Source organism: Mustela lutreola, chromosome 11 (genome assembly GCF_030435805.1).
Source record: "Mustela lutreola isolate mMusLut2 chromosome 11, mMusLut2.pri, whole genome shotgun sequence".
NCBI lineage: Eukaryota > Metazoa > Chordata > Mammalia > Carnivora > Mustelidae > Mustela > Mustela lutreola.
The window spans coordinates 88,938,944-88,953,992 of record NC_081300.1 but is presented as its reverse complement, the minus strand read 5'-3'; the positions used below and the strand labels follow the sequence as shown (position 1 = coordinate 88,953,992).

The 15,049-nt window shown below is 48.3% G+C and overlaps 1 protein-coding gene across 3 annotated transcripts in view; it reads right to left on the bottom strand.

Annotated features, from left to right (window-relative positions):
• KSR2 (kinase suppressor of ras 2) overlaps positions 1-15,049 on the bottom strand; it is a 416,470-nt gene that overhangs the window by 80,507 nt on the left and 320,914 nt on the right. For 2 of the 3 annotated variants that reach the window (XM_059140071.1, XM_059140072.1), the window contains exon 10: positions 5,929-6,097. In XM_059140071.1, the coding sequence (XP_058996054.1) occupies positions 5,929-6,097 (169 nt within the window). Of the gene's footprint in view, positions 1-5,928; positions 6,098-14,575; positions 14,636-15,049 lie in introns of all 3 variants that reach the window. The other variant, XM_059140070.1, reaches the window with a different exon arrangement.

Here is a 15,049-nt window from a genome sequence, read left to right as displayed (position 1 = left end):
ATTTCTGATGTTACCAGTTACTCCAGTGGGATGGATGGAGGGGCTAGAGCAGGGGGGGCAAGGGTGTCACGGGCATTGGGGAAGTCACACAGAGTTTCAGCTCCCCAGGCAGAGGAAGTGAGCAGGAATGGGGTCAGACAGCAGTCTGAACGGGTGAATACGCTTCCAGAAATAATTTCATTACGTCCGGGACAACATATGACGTGCACGTTGACTCACCAGAAACTCGCGGAGTGGATCAGAGGCTGGGGCAGGGGGTTTGCCAACCATGGCCCATGTCTGGACCATCACCTGTTTTTGTTCATAAAGTTCTACTGGAACACAGTCTCGCATTCATTCATTTATATGCTGTCTCTCGCTGTTGTCACGCTACAATGTCATAGTTGAATATTTGCAACAGTGTGGCCCATAAAGTCTAAAATATTCCTGTTGGGCTCATTATAGAAAAAAGTTGGCTGACTTCAAGTTCAAAGCAAAGATGAGCTGGACAGCAAGACTAGGAGGCTGATCCTAAAGGGTCGAATCCTGGCTCTTCCTTTGGCTGTTCGTAAAAGCCTGAGCAACTCTCTCCTGAGCCTCAGTTTCCATGTGTGTAAAATGGGGATAATAAGTCTTTCCCTCCCAGGGCTGAGATCATCGTTACATGAGATCAGAGTGCACAGTAGTGCTGAGTAAGCATCAGCTGCAGGGGTTAAGCCAATATCTTTCTAAGCTCTCTTAGTAAACAGACAAGAATGATTTATAATTAAGAGAAAATCTGTTTCAGAGAGCAAAGTCATTAGCTGCCCCTGAGGTTGGAACTGATTTATAAACTCCCCCAGGACAGAGAGCAAGTGTTGGCATCTCAGGATCCCAAAGGCCCTTGCACCAATGGGCGCACGACTCATGTTTGTGGAATTAATCAACTCTCTTCTAGCACAGCGATCCCCAAATATCACAGATAGTTGGAATCCAAACGGATGCATTTTCTAATTCTGGAAAATGAGGTGCCCGGGGAAGGGAAGCAACTCATTCGAAGTCACACAGCAGAGCTTTAAAAGAGAACCAACCTCCGTGATTTCAAGGACCTTCTTCTGTTAGATAGCTTGGTTGGTTTTTGTTTTGTTTTGTTTTCCTTTTCGTTGCACCCTGTCAACAAGGGGCTAAAATTAAAAAGGAAAAACTACCCGGAGTTCTCAAGAGGCTTAGCTGATCTCTTCTCTCCTCAACTGGGAGGGGGAGTCAGTGTCTGCAGAAAAGGCTAGCTGGCAGTGCCATTCGTTCACAGAGCAGCAGCTGGGAGAGGGAAAGGAGACGCTGCTCTGAAAAGGGACAGGTGTCAGGCAGAGGGACGCCGGCAAATGCCTCCAAGCGCATCGCCAGCCCGGTCCTCGCCCCTCTGTGTGCCGGAGAACAGCTTGTTCCTGATGACCGAAAAGGAGACAGTGGCCAGAGAGGACTCAAGGCGTGGCCATGGGTCCTTTCCTTGCCGACAACAGGCACCAGACAGGAGCGATTCCAACGGGAAGCTGATGAACCCAAGTGGTCTATTCAGGAAAGCTGAGCGGCTCCCAGTCTCTGGAACGGAAGAGGACTCGGGGGAACTGGGAAGCTTCAGGCGGCCTGAAGCCAGAGACGTAAGCAGACCACTTTGAAGTTGCCTCTACTCTGAAGCCCTCCTGCCTACCCTCCTTCCCTAAGGCCTCCCCCAAAAGCAGCCTGAATGGTTTTCGAGAAGGATCTACAAGGAAGAAGGCAGGATAAGTCATCTCCTGCCTACACCTTTTAAATAAAATTCAGATTTAAATAAAACCCAGATTCCTGCCATGCCTTGGAAGGCCCGGCCAGACTCTTCCCTGTAGCCCGGAGGCTCATCTGGTGCCGTTTTCCCTTTACTCGTGGCACTCAGTCACTGGGACATGTTTTCAGCTCTTTCCTGGGGCAGGGCCTTTGCACATGCACCCTCCCTCTGCCCCGTCAACTCTCCCCCATCTTCGGAACTCAGCCCCCTCTGACTCTTCAACCTAAATTTGTCCTCCTCCAGGCTGGGAATAGGCAAGCAGGTGGATTCTCTCCTAGCTCCCTCAGGAGAAACCAGCCCTGTGGACACCTTGATGTTTAGCCCTGTGAAAGCGACTTTGGACTCGTGACCTTCATCACTATAAAATAATATGTTTGGGCCGTTTTAAGCCACTAAGCTTGTGGAGATTTATCACAGCAGCCACTGGAAACTCATAAAGGGCTCGGCTGGTGTGTGTACAGCTTCATACCTAGTGCCTTGTATAGTACTGGTACGTAGTAGATGCTCAGTAAATATGTGTCATGGAAACAGATGGGTGAATGCAGTGTGAGGGGAAGGGGGCGGTTCTGGACAGGAGTTAACAACCATGAGCCACTGGCCAAGTCCAATATGGCCTAGGATTTGGAAGCGAGTGGTGGGAGAACAAGGAATTCAATCCCAAATTCTACCAAGTCTGTGCCTAATGCACTTGGTTTTCCAACTAAAAACTCTTTCAGAAGTCATGAGGTTAACAAGTGAGCCAAATGCCTATTTACCCCATGGATCCTTTTAGAAAAGAACGTTCTAGATCAGTCAATGCTGGTTATGCCAAGCATTACCTGGAACAGTCTTTAGAAAACTCAACAGCTGGGGAACCATGGTCAAAGCAGCTTTCCCATCAGCAAAGGCTCACAGTTGAGAGTGTGACAGTGACTAGGGTCTTATATGAACAGGACAGGCACTCGTCATCCTGAGGGAATTTTGCTAAAACCTCCTAAGTCAAGGGAGAAGATCTGGCTGCTCATCTGGAAGGCCCTATTTTGCTCACCATTTCCATATTGCATTTTATTATTACCATCCGGTTATAAAACCGGCGCACTGCTCCTTGGTATCTACACATTGTAGCGATGCATAAAATAAAACTCCTCTTCCTAGAAACAGCTGCCAAGTGAAGTTCTTGCAGACTTTTTTTGTGCATATACAAATACACAAGTATATATACACACACATATAAACATACGTATACACCTGTATGTAATTATTTTAGAATGCGAAGGATGTTATTACACCAACTGCTTTGCGAATCACTTATTTTCCCACTGAAATGATATTGTGGATCTTGTTCATGTCAGGATATCTACAAGGAGCCCCTCCATTCTTTTTAAGGGCGGCTGAATATTTGGTTATGCAGGAATATGACAGCATATCAACCATTTCCCCTCTGGATTGTAATCAACGATTCCCTTCTTGGGTTGAGTCCAGATTTCCCACGACCACAATGGAATCCTTATGCACTGATCCCTGTGCCCTATGCAAATATAATCTGTATATAGAGTCTTAGAAGTGATATTGCTGGTCCGAGGAATGTACATATAAAACTTTGATAGACAATGCAAAATTACCTTCTCAGAAGGTTGAATTCAATCCCTACTCCTAACAGCAGGGTATATGAGGATTTCATCTTTATTTCCAGAATTCTGATAAGGGCCTTATGAATTAGCAGTGATGGTGGGAAATGCCAAAAATGGTAGCCATGGTGTTTTTTGTTTGTTTTGTCTTTTTTTTTTTTTTTTTTTTTTTGAGAGAGAGAGAGAGCAGAGGAGGGGTAGAGGGAGAGGGAGAATCGTAAGTAGGCTCCATGCCCAGCCATGAAGCCTGATGTGGGGCTCGATCTCATGACCCTGAGATCACAACCTGAGCCAAAATCAAGAGTCAGGTGTTCAACCAACTGAGCCACCCAGGGGCCCCAGCATTTGTTAAGATCTTCAGGGAGACAGGCACTCTGCTCCGCTCTGGATATGTACGACAGGTTTAGGTCTTCAGTGATTCTGTGAAGTAGATAATACTATTATTATCCCCATTTTACAGAGGAGGAAACAGAGGCTCAGAGTGGTAACTGATTTGCTCGGCAAGATGCAGGTATGAAGTAGCAGAGCAGGCATTTGAACCCCAAACAGCCCAGCCCCAGAGCTCAGACTCTTAACTAAATTGCCTTCACTCAGAGCACCGCTCAGCCCACTCCTTAGATGTCACTGTTATGAGACACTCCAGAGGATGTGCAGATCCACACAGGCAGGCGAGTAGCCAATCAGGGAGGACCCTGCCTTGGGGAACCCAAACGAAGGAATGAAGCAGCCCAGGGAGACAGCGATCACTCCTGGTCAACGAGGTGTCTTGTCTAAAGATGCCAGCAGAGTCTTTGAGGGGCAGAAAGAGTTGTGGTATTCAGACACACGCTGCTCCCTTAAGAGGTCCTTTCTCAGCCCCTGGTCATCAAGCAAGCAGCGAACAGTTTCAGGGACAGTACCCTAAAGTCAGTAACCAGGGGTGGGGTCGAGCAGCTCTAAGAAAGCACCCAGACACCCACTTCCCCTCAGATTTGCGGGGGGCGGGGGTCATGAAGTGTCCATTCACCCCGTTCCAGGGAAGTGGAAATGGACCACCACGGAGGTGGGAGTGGGAGCCCCAGCCTGTGGACAAAATGGGCAGTTTTGGCCTCATTGACTCGGGGAAGCACACGCCGAGATGATTCCAGCTGTTGGCTCACGTTACGGTCCTGGGTGGCTGCCAACTAAGTGGCCTTCACATCAGACAGATACAAGACTGCCTCAGACTTGAACTTCACAAAAAGTCCCCATATTGTCAAGACTTCAAAATGTGCCTTATTCCTATGAACATAGCCCCAGATCAAAACAGTGTTGGCAGGCAACAGCTTGTCCTTAAATCAGTAGTGGTATCAGGGTGCTGCCTAGGTGTGCGAGTGGGCCCCCTCTGGCCTACCCACCATTCACTCGTGGCTGATTGGGTTTGGAAGTGTGACCCGTGCCTGAGAACCTTTTCCTCCCCCTGCACGAAGCTCGCTGGCTCAAAGGGAAATCAGCCCCCAGACCAGCACTGTCCAGTGGGACTTTTTGTGATGATAAAAATATTCTGTATTCTGCACTGGCCAATATGGCAGCCACCAGCCCCAAGAGGCTAATGAGTAATCAAAATGTGGCTGATGTAGCTGAAAAATTAAAACTTTAATTATATTTACTTTTAATTCATTTTGGTTTAAATAGGCACATGTGGCTATGGGGCACCATATTGAACAACAGAGATCTAGATTCTGGTTCCCATTGGCCAACCCAGATCTCATCCCACCAGCCTCCTTCCTGCAAATATGGCCAAGTTAGAAAATCTTAAGGGCCCTAGAAAAGGTAGTGAGCTGGGCCTGGACCTCAGAAGATGGGGGTGTACTCTTAGATCTGGCCCAACTGAGCAGAGAGACATCCCTTAAGTCTAATGACAAAAGAGGCCAAGAAGCCAAACATCTCATGAGTGGCTTTTCCAGTATCTTATAACCCCATGCATGGTCTCAGGTCAGCAGCCAGGTGCCTTGGAATTTGTGGACTGGAAGAACCTTCCAGATCCTCTCATCCATCTGTATCCTTTCAAAGGTGGGAAAGCTCAAGTCAGAGGTCACATGGCATGAACACGGCAGAACCGGATACTGAATCCAGGACCCCAGCTGTTCATTCCGAGCCCTGTCCTGACAGCTGGAGTAAGTCTCCATCTGAATGCAGCCCTACCCAGCTGCGAGTCCAGGATCCTGAGGCCAATTTCAAGCTATTTAGCTCATGAGACAACTGCCAGCTTGAGTGGAGCCCCTCCCACCCCGCCCCATGACTGACCTAGCTGGAGACACTGGGTTGCTGTTGACCAAAAGTCCCTTGACCTCTCTGAGCCTCAGTATCCTCACCTGTAAAATGGAGCCAAGAAGGCTTACTTCATGGCTATCCTAAAGATCAAATAAGGTAATAAGGTAATAATGTGGTGACTGCCCCGCCTATGGGAAGACTCAGCCGCATGCCTTCAACCCTTTGCCTTTAAGCATGGACCGACCCAGACACAGCTCTGGTTCGAGCCCAACCCTTCCTCCCAGCACAACATCCCAAGTGCAGAGGTACCTGGCAGGTTGAAGTTCTTCTGCTGCCTCGTGCACTGTGGGGAGGGGTGCAGGGGAGAAGGCGGCGTGGCGCTGGGAGGGAGGGGCGGTGCTGGCGAGGAGGGCGTGGAGGATGTTGTAGATGAGGGATTGCTGCTCGAGTCTGGCTGGTAAGGGACAGGGATGTGGTCCTGCAGAAAGAAAACAGGGCAGGGACCAGGGGGAGGCAGAGAAGCAGAGACACTGCAGTGAGAGTGGGCGAGCAGGAAGGAACCCACGCCGGCATCCTTAGCCACCAGACCCTTCCCACCAGCTTCATCATCCCCACCCACCAGCTAGTTGCATCCAGCTGTGGAAGGAACAGTTCCTGGCATCAATTTCCCACCCGCTGCCTGGACTCCAGAGCGAAAGGTTACCACGTAATGAAAGGCACGTAGGTGACAGCCATGCTCTCTGTGCCTTTCGATTTGGGAAAGCCCCACGCCAAGGTGTCCAGAGTGCTCTTCCCATCCTAACACCTCTCCTCCTGAGTGTTTATTAAAGAATCAACAGCCTGACAGCTCCAGAGAGGGCGCGAGAGCGAGCCTTCAGCTTCTTCCCCCCATCTCATTTGGAGGCGCCACTGCCTCTCCTGGAGCCCGAGCTGGCTCTAAGTGAACATGAGGACATAATTGAAGTGTGCAACCTCAGAATGGTCCCTCGCTGGGGGGGTGGGCAGCGATCGGGAGCAGTGTCCCCCACAAGCCCTGGCCCTTGGGAAACTCAGAATGTGACCTTCTTTGGAAAAAGGTCTTTGCGGATGTAATTAAAGATCTCAAGAGATCATTCTCGATGAAGGTGCTCCCTAAATCCAATGTCAAGTGTCCCTATAAGAAATGGGGACTCCCTCCTGCACAGAGGGAAAGGCCACATGAAGACAGACGTACAGATCACACTGCCACGACTCTAAGCCAAGCCACGACTAGGATGGCCAGAGCCACCAGAGGTTAGGAGGGAGGCATGGAATGGATTTTCGCTCAGAGCCTCCAAAAGGAACCATCCCTACTAACACCTTGATTTCAGACTCCTGGTCCCCAGAACTGGGAGAGAAAAAATACTTGTTGTTCTAGCTCCCCAGTTTGTGGTTAGTTGTTATGGCAACCACAGGAGACTGAGCCCTGCAGAGGCCGCTGAGTCAGGCAAACCCAGACTCACAGTTCCCACAGCCACGCCCACCCACCCCCCTCCCCGCATCTGGGACCAAATGCTTAACCTCTCTCTCTGGTCCTCAGTTCTGCCCACTGTAAAATGAGAGTACCAGCAAACCTCAGTGCCCCGTAAAAGTGATTCCTGCCTCTCAAAGCCGGAGGAACATTGCCTGCCCCCTCACAGGACGCCCGTCACCTAGTCCCTGCATTACTGAGGTCCATCGCTCCGATGGGCTACGGTGCCTGAGGATGGTTTTGTGCAAGCCCCTTATTTGACAATGGGTATGTTTACCTGCCAAACTCCAGAGTCAGCATAATAAATACCAACCAGCATGGGCCGGGGGAGGGGGGGGGGTGCCGGAGGAAAGGGGTAGCAGGCACTCTCTGTCTGGCTGCCCAACAGATGGCTGTGCTGTGCATGTCACCCTCCCAGAACACACACACTCCTGCTGCCTCCAAGTAAGCTCACTTCCGTGAGCTGCAGCCTCTCCTCGTCCCTTACATGGGCTAAGAACCCCCACCGGCTGGGTCTACTATGTTTAGATGTGCTTACCCATGCACCTACGCCCCTGGCATTGGGCCGAGGCCCTTGGCTGTCAGTAAATGGGAGCAATTATGTTGGTGACACAATCTGCAATGAAACTTCTTATCCGGGATACCTGTGGATTCACAGGCGGTTTTAAGAAGTAGCAGCAATCTCGCGCATCCTTACCCGGTTTTCTTTGATAGTTCTGTCTTGTAAAATTACAGCATAGTATCCCAATGCAGACATTGCGTGGATACAGCCACGAAAGAGAACATTTCCACCACCATGGGGATCCCTCACATGGCCCTTTCATGGCGACCCCCACCTCCCTCTCTGTCCCTCCCATCTGGAACCTTAAGACACAACTAATCTGGTCTCTGTTTCTATTATTTTGTCATTTCAGGAACGCTATTAGGCAGAATCATACAGTAGGCAAACTTTCCGGATTGGCTTTTTCTTTTTTCCACCCAGAAAGAATTCTCTGGAGATTTCTCCAAGCTGTTGAGTGTATCAATAGTTTGTTCCTTTTAATCTCTGAGCAGTGTTCCATGACATGGATGTATCCCAGCGTGTTTGACCGTTCAGTCACTGAAGGACAGCTAGGTTGTTTCTCCTCCAGGGCTACTGTGGATAAAGCTGCTGTTAACATTCGTGTACAGGTTTTGTATGCACAACAGTGTTTATTTCTCTGGGATAAATACCCAGGAGTGCAACTTCTGAACAGCATGATAATTGCATGTTTAATTTTTAAAGAAAATGCAAATATTGTTCTTTGGAGCAGCTACACCATTTTATACTAACAATGTATGAGTGATTTTCTCTGCCTCCCAACCAGTGTTTGGTGTTATCACTAAGTTTTACTTTAGCCATTCTGATAGGAATGCCATGATATTTCACTGTGGTTTTAATTTGCATTTTCCTAATGGCTAATGATATTGAACATCTTTTCATGTGTTCACTTGCCATCTGTATATCCTCTTTGGTCTTGATTATTATTAACTATATAATGAGCCTTGAAATCAGGCAAACTGATTCCTCCTACTTCATTCTTTTCCAAAATTGTTTTTCAGCTATTCAAGTTCCTTTGCTTTTTCATATAACTTTTAGAATAATCTTGTCTTTATCTATTAAAAAAATCTTGCTTGGATTTTGATAGGAATTGGATACCGATTTTAAGGAGAACTGATATCTTAACTATGTTGCATCTTCCAATCCATGAACATAGTATGTGTATTGGTTTCTGAATTAGAAAAGTAGGAACAAGGGTTTATGTTTTTTGCCCATGTCGAGAAGTTTTTGCCCATTATTTCTTAGGGAACTTTTCAGCTCTGACCTCTTCCTCCTCTCCTTCCAGGACTCTGATGACACCAGTGTTATACCTTTTATCGTTGTCCAAAGGGTCCCTGAGGCTCTACTCATTATTTTTTTTTAATCCATTGTCTAATTTCTACTGCTCTATCTTCAAGCTCACATACTCTTTCCTCTGCCCCTCCATTCTGTCACTGAGTCTCTCCACTGAGTTTTTAATGTTAATGAATAAATTTCCTAGTTGTATGTTCTAAATTTTTCATAGGTCCTGCTTTATAACTTCTACTTATTTGCTGAGACTACTTCTTTGCAGCAATTTCCTATTTTTTCCATTTGTTTCAAGATTGTTCATAATCACTTATTTTTGAAACATTTTTGATTGCTCTAACAATCTTTGTCAGGTAATTCCAAAATCTCACTTGTCTCATCTATTGACTGTCTTTTTTCATTCAGTTTGTGATCTTTCTGGCTCTTGGTGTGACAAGTGATTTTTCATTGAAGCCTGGACACCTGTGTATTACATTGTGAGACTCTGGGTCTTACTGAAACCTTTAGCTTCAGCTGGCTTCCTGTGACACTGCCCTAGCAGGGAAGAGGGCATGTGCTGCGTTGTTACTGCTGAGTAGGGCAGATACCTAGGCTCTCTGCCTCTGTTGGCACCTGAGAGCAGCAGGGTTCCTCCTGTTACTGGATGGGAGTGGGAATTCCAGCTCCTTCATAGGCCTCCACTGATACTTCTTTTGGGAGAAGTAGGAGTGCCTCATCACCACTCCCCATGTAATCACTGACACCAAAGAAAGGGGGAATAGCCTCATTAATGATGGCTGCTGGGAGAAGTCCTGACTCTTGACCAGGCCACCACAGACGTTAACTCATTAGGAAGGGGTACTGCTCACAGTCCCCAACAGAAACCAGGCCACTTCACATCTTCAAGGCTTGGGACATGCTGTTATTTCTACTAGGAATATCTGTCTAGCCCTAGTCTGCCTATAAGACAGAGCTCACCCCTTCCATCCACTGAGAAGTTCCCCCAACCCCTGCTCTACCAGGTAAAGCCCATCATTCACTCCTAGTGTTAGTTCTGCATTATTCCCTCAGCTTCAGCTCTTGCTTCTACCCAGTCACTTCTCAGCCTACTTGTTTGTCTCATCCTCTAGGCTAGGAGCTCCCTATTCTCAGCACTTAGAAACACACCAGGCACACTGTGGTCCTTCCATTGGATGGAAGGACCAACAATGAAGGAAATGATGAAGCCAAAATGAAGGAAAACAAGAAACAAATGAAAAGAGGAGGGTTGGAGGGATGAAGAGAAGGAGAGAGGGATGGAGGCAAAAGATCTATCTCATTTGACTAGACTGTGTCTTATCCATCTTTGAATCTGCAGAACTTAGCACAGGAATAAAAACGTAAGAGATATCAATAAGTGTTATATGAATGAGTGAGTTAATGGGAAAGAGGAAGAAATGGAAGGCGAGATAAAGGGAGGGAGGGGAAAAGGAATTGTGTTCATAGAGAAAGGAATTATCTCTACGTCCTTGAGGGTAGAATTAGGTTTTCCTCATCTTTGTAGCTCAGGATTGTTGTGAATACAGAAAATCATCCCAAGAGAGCACTGCATATGGTGCCCACATTCTTTGGCCAAATTGCTACAATAGGAGGGGAAATTCCTTCTGGTCAGACCCAGGTCTATGGCCCAATGGGACCAGCAATTAGAGGTTGCATTCCAAACTCTACCAGATCATTCTGGGAAGGGCTAGTGGCATAATTCCTCTTTCTGAGCACAGTTAAGATGCAGAAACATCTTTCAGAGACCTCCCAGTCCAACCCCTTATTCTGTAAATGGGGACACTAAGACTCAGAGAGCAGGAGTGACTTGCTGGAGTCATATAGAGAGTTGGTGGCCCAGGTCCTAATCTCCACCCCAGCAGCAGAAACACAATATTGTGCCAAGTCACAAGAAATTCACAGTTGACTCAGGAATCAAACCGAAGCATGCTCATCTCCCAGGTTCCCATTTCGCCCAGTTGTGCACTGGTCTGGACATGGTGGTGATGGTAACTGCCTCTCTCATGGACTTTTCCTAAGAAAACTGTCCCTACCCTCCAACCCAATAGATGGTGCTGAATAGACAGTCCTAAACAGCCATACTTGTCTTGTGACCTTCAGAGCCCACCCCCAGTGCAAGACCACAGGTCAGAACAAGATGGCAGCTGGCTCATGACTATAATATGGAATGAAAAGATGAGCTGGTCGACAGGAAGAATGGCAAACAGCATTAGGAGCACAAGCAGAGAGAAGATGAGGTATGAGGTTCAAAGCGAACAGAAGAGCCACAATAGGCCAGAAAACAAATAAGCCAAGGTTATAAGGAGTAGAAACTATATGGTGGCTGAAGCAAAGACACAGAGAGAGGAAGGTAGAGGATGAGGAAACCAGTCAACAGCAACAGACTAGAGCAGACCACAAAGAGTAGCTGAGTCAAGGTCGTGATGGGAGAACAGAACAATGATTCATGGTCTTGCTGTAGGTCCAAGGAGCTGGCCTGAGCCCAAGACCAGCTGAAAAGGGCAAGCCGGCGTGCAGCTGCTCCAAATAGTATCATGGCAGCAGGCAGACCTGCAGCCTTGGACACCACTGCAGATGGGGTTTGGATGCCTTGATGTGGAAGCGTGAGTGCTGTAGACTGCTCCCCCAAGGAGGTGGCAGAGGCGGCTGTTTCTCCCCCTCCTCTGCTGGCTCCTCCACCATCTCCTGCTCCTCTTCCTCTTTTCCTTCCTCTTCCCTTCTTCTTCCTCCTCCTTCTGTCCCTCTTCCCCCTCCTCATTCTCTAGTCTTCATCATCAAGCCATTCTAGGCCCTGAGTAGCCAGTGTTGGAGTAAGTAATTTATGGGTACCATTGCATCTAATCATTTCCACGATCCCAATCACACCTGCTATATTCCTGCCTCTTTTTTTTTTTTTTAAGATTTTATTTATTTATTTGACAGACAGAGATCACAAGTAGACAGAGAGGCAGGCAGAGAGAGAAAGGGGGAGGGGGAAGCAGGCTCACCGCTGGGCAGAGAGCCCGATGCGGAGTTTCATCCCAGGACCCTGAGATCATGACCTGAGCCGAAGGCAGAGGCTTTAACCTACTGAGCCACACAGGCGCCCCCATCCTGCCTCTTTAATAGGGATTGGGGATTGGAGGTGGGAGCCAAGGCAGAGAGAGCTTGCTATGACCACTTAGTCAATGAAGAAACAAAGTTCCAAGCCCAGGCCTTCTGACTCCAAAATGCAACTCTAAGTATTCTGCTGGAAGAAAAAGCTAGGCTTTTTGTGAACCTGGATTGACTGAGCCAGACAGGAGAGGAGACAGAGCAATGAAAAGGAAGTCTTCAGACCAAATTGGCTCAGATATCTGTTGCACTAACCACATCATTGCCTGACAAAAAGAATCTGTGTGAAGCCAGTGAGAAGAGAAAGAGAGGAAAAAATAACCTAGCTCTGCGATAGATCCTGCCCACCTTCAAGTCGAAGCTGCTTTCTAAATAGAGGTTAATTTATTTCTCTTATCAAATTCTCCTGCTGGCAGACAAGCAGAACGATGTCGTAGTCACTGATCTATCTGACCTGCATTTCTGTCCCATCTGATCGAGAGGCTCATGGTGCCTACAAAGCCAGAGGGGAAGGTCTCGAGATGGCTCTGAGCAGCCTGCCCCCTAAGATGTGACAAAGAAAAGGACGGGTTACAGACATGCACAGTTACTTCTCAAGAGCTGAGCAGTGCGAGTCAGAGCAACCCCGGAGTGGGGATCCCTTCTAGAGACCTGTATGTATCCTTTGCAAATAACAAAGAAGCAGCAGACCCCACCTGACATTTGGATTGGAAGCCCAAGCCTGAATCTGATAATGTTATCTAGAATATCCCGGGCACTTACCATGTGCCAGGAACCTTTCTACATCTTTTTATGCTGATTTCTCATTTCATCCCGAAAACAACTCTCTGAGGTCAGGACTCCTCCTAGCCACCATGGATACTTTGTTTTTTATTTTTTAAAGATTTTACTTATTTATTTGAGAGAGAGTGAGTGAGTACGAGCAGGGGGAAGGGCTCAGGGAGAGAGAGAGAGAGAGAGAAGCAGGCTCCCCGCTGAGCAGGAAGCCTGATGTGGGGCTCCAACCCAGGACGCTGAGATCATGACCTGAGCTAAAGGCAGATGCTTAAATGACGAAGCCACCCACGCACCCCATCACGGACACTTTAACACATGGCCTCAAATTCCTTGGGCTCCTCCCATCGATAGGTGGGATCTATGCCTCTTCCCCTTGAATCTGAGTGGGAGCGTGACAGCCCCCATCAGTATGGTGTATACATGTATATACCAACCCTTGGCTAAGGACAAATCAAGACAGTGCGCTGGCTGTTATCGTGCTAGGTTATAAAAGCCCCAGTAGGCTGAAACACTTGTTCTTTGGGCCCTCACCTGCCATGGAGGAGACCCACTACCCTGCAGCTGCTCAACTGTGAGGAAGTTCAAACCATAAGGCAAGTCCCTATATAGAAGCTCCCACTGAGTCTCCGCTGAACCCTGCCTCTGATGCATCCCATTCCAAACTCCCGAAGCAGGCTCTAGACCTGGGGTTGGCAAACTTTTCCCTGAAACGGCCAAATGGTAAATATTTTAGGCTTTGTAAGTCACGTGGTCTCTGCTGGACCCACTCAATTCCAGCTTGTAATGTGAAAGCCGCCATAGACAATATGGGCATGGCTCTTTCCAAAATAACTCTAGTCACAAAAACGGGTGCAGGTGCTGGGCTGGTTTGGCCTGTAAGCCATAGTTTGCCAATCTCTGTTCTAGAAGATTCCGGCCCCCAGCTGTTTGGGTTTTCCCAGGTGAATCCTTGAACATCATGAAGCAGAGCCCAGCCATCCCCACTGTACCCTGTCCTAATTCCTGGCCCTCAGACTCCACAAGCATCATTAAAAGGCTTTGGTACACCAGTAAGTTTGAGGAGCTTTGTTGTATAGCAGTAGATAACCCGAATACACCCATTTCACACATGGGAAAACTGAGGCCGAGAAAAATGAGTGGTTTGCCCAGAGTCTCACAGCTAGTACGTGGGGAGAAGCCAAGGTTGACTGCAAGGTTTGCCTGACTTCAGAGGCCAAGCTCTCAACCATTCAGATGATGTCACAAGGAACCAGATGGTGAATGACTGAGAGCTAGTAGTAAAAACGGTGGGTGATGGCGCGCTCGAGAGAGAACATATGGGCTCTGGTGGGGAGGCATGCAAAGGGAGGTCCGAGATGGAGCAAGAGGCCAAATTACTCATGGCCTTGCAGGCTGCGTAAGGAGCTCTTTGTCTTCTATATACAGTAGAAAGCCACTGTATGGTTTTTAAGCAGAGGAGGACAGGATTCAAATTACATTCATTAGGAATTACTCTGGCTGCCGCGTGGAGGGTGGGCGGGGGAGGGGCGGACGCTTTCTCCAGCTGAGGCAGAGAAGCCAGGCTGAGCCTTGCCAGGGAGAGTTCACTCAGCCATCTCGATGTTCCTCTGGGTTCTGAACACAGGTGGTGACTTCCCACATGCTTGGGTTGATTTATACTTTATGCACCTCCCACACAATGCACAAAAGCATTGGGGAGCTTGAAAACTCACCTGTTGGCATGTGCAGCCTTTGCTTCCTACCGTAAGGCTGCAGGTCTCCCTGGGACAGTTCTGATGCAGTCCAACCAACAGACCAAACACAGGATGTGGAAATCACACCGGAAATTTCCATGCCACGGTGGAGAGAAAGATGCACAGAGAGGCTCATTGCTGACCACCCTGTGAGGAGCAGCCGGAAGCCAACCAAACTGGCCAAGGCTCAGAGCTTTGGGCCCCCCCACTTATCCATCCACAGAGTCTCCAACAGGAGCTCAGAAATAGACCCCCCACCCCCAATCTCTTGGTGGTCTGACTCAGCAGCTGTGTCAGCCCAGAACCATCTGCGAAATTAATCCTGGCAGATGGCTGAACATCTCACAGAGCAAAGAGGGCAGGCCTGGACCACTCAGGAACCTGCTCAGGCTCTCCTGCTCTCCCTACTGCCCCCTCCTCGACAGACTCATTCATTCTCACCTCTGTGTGCCC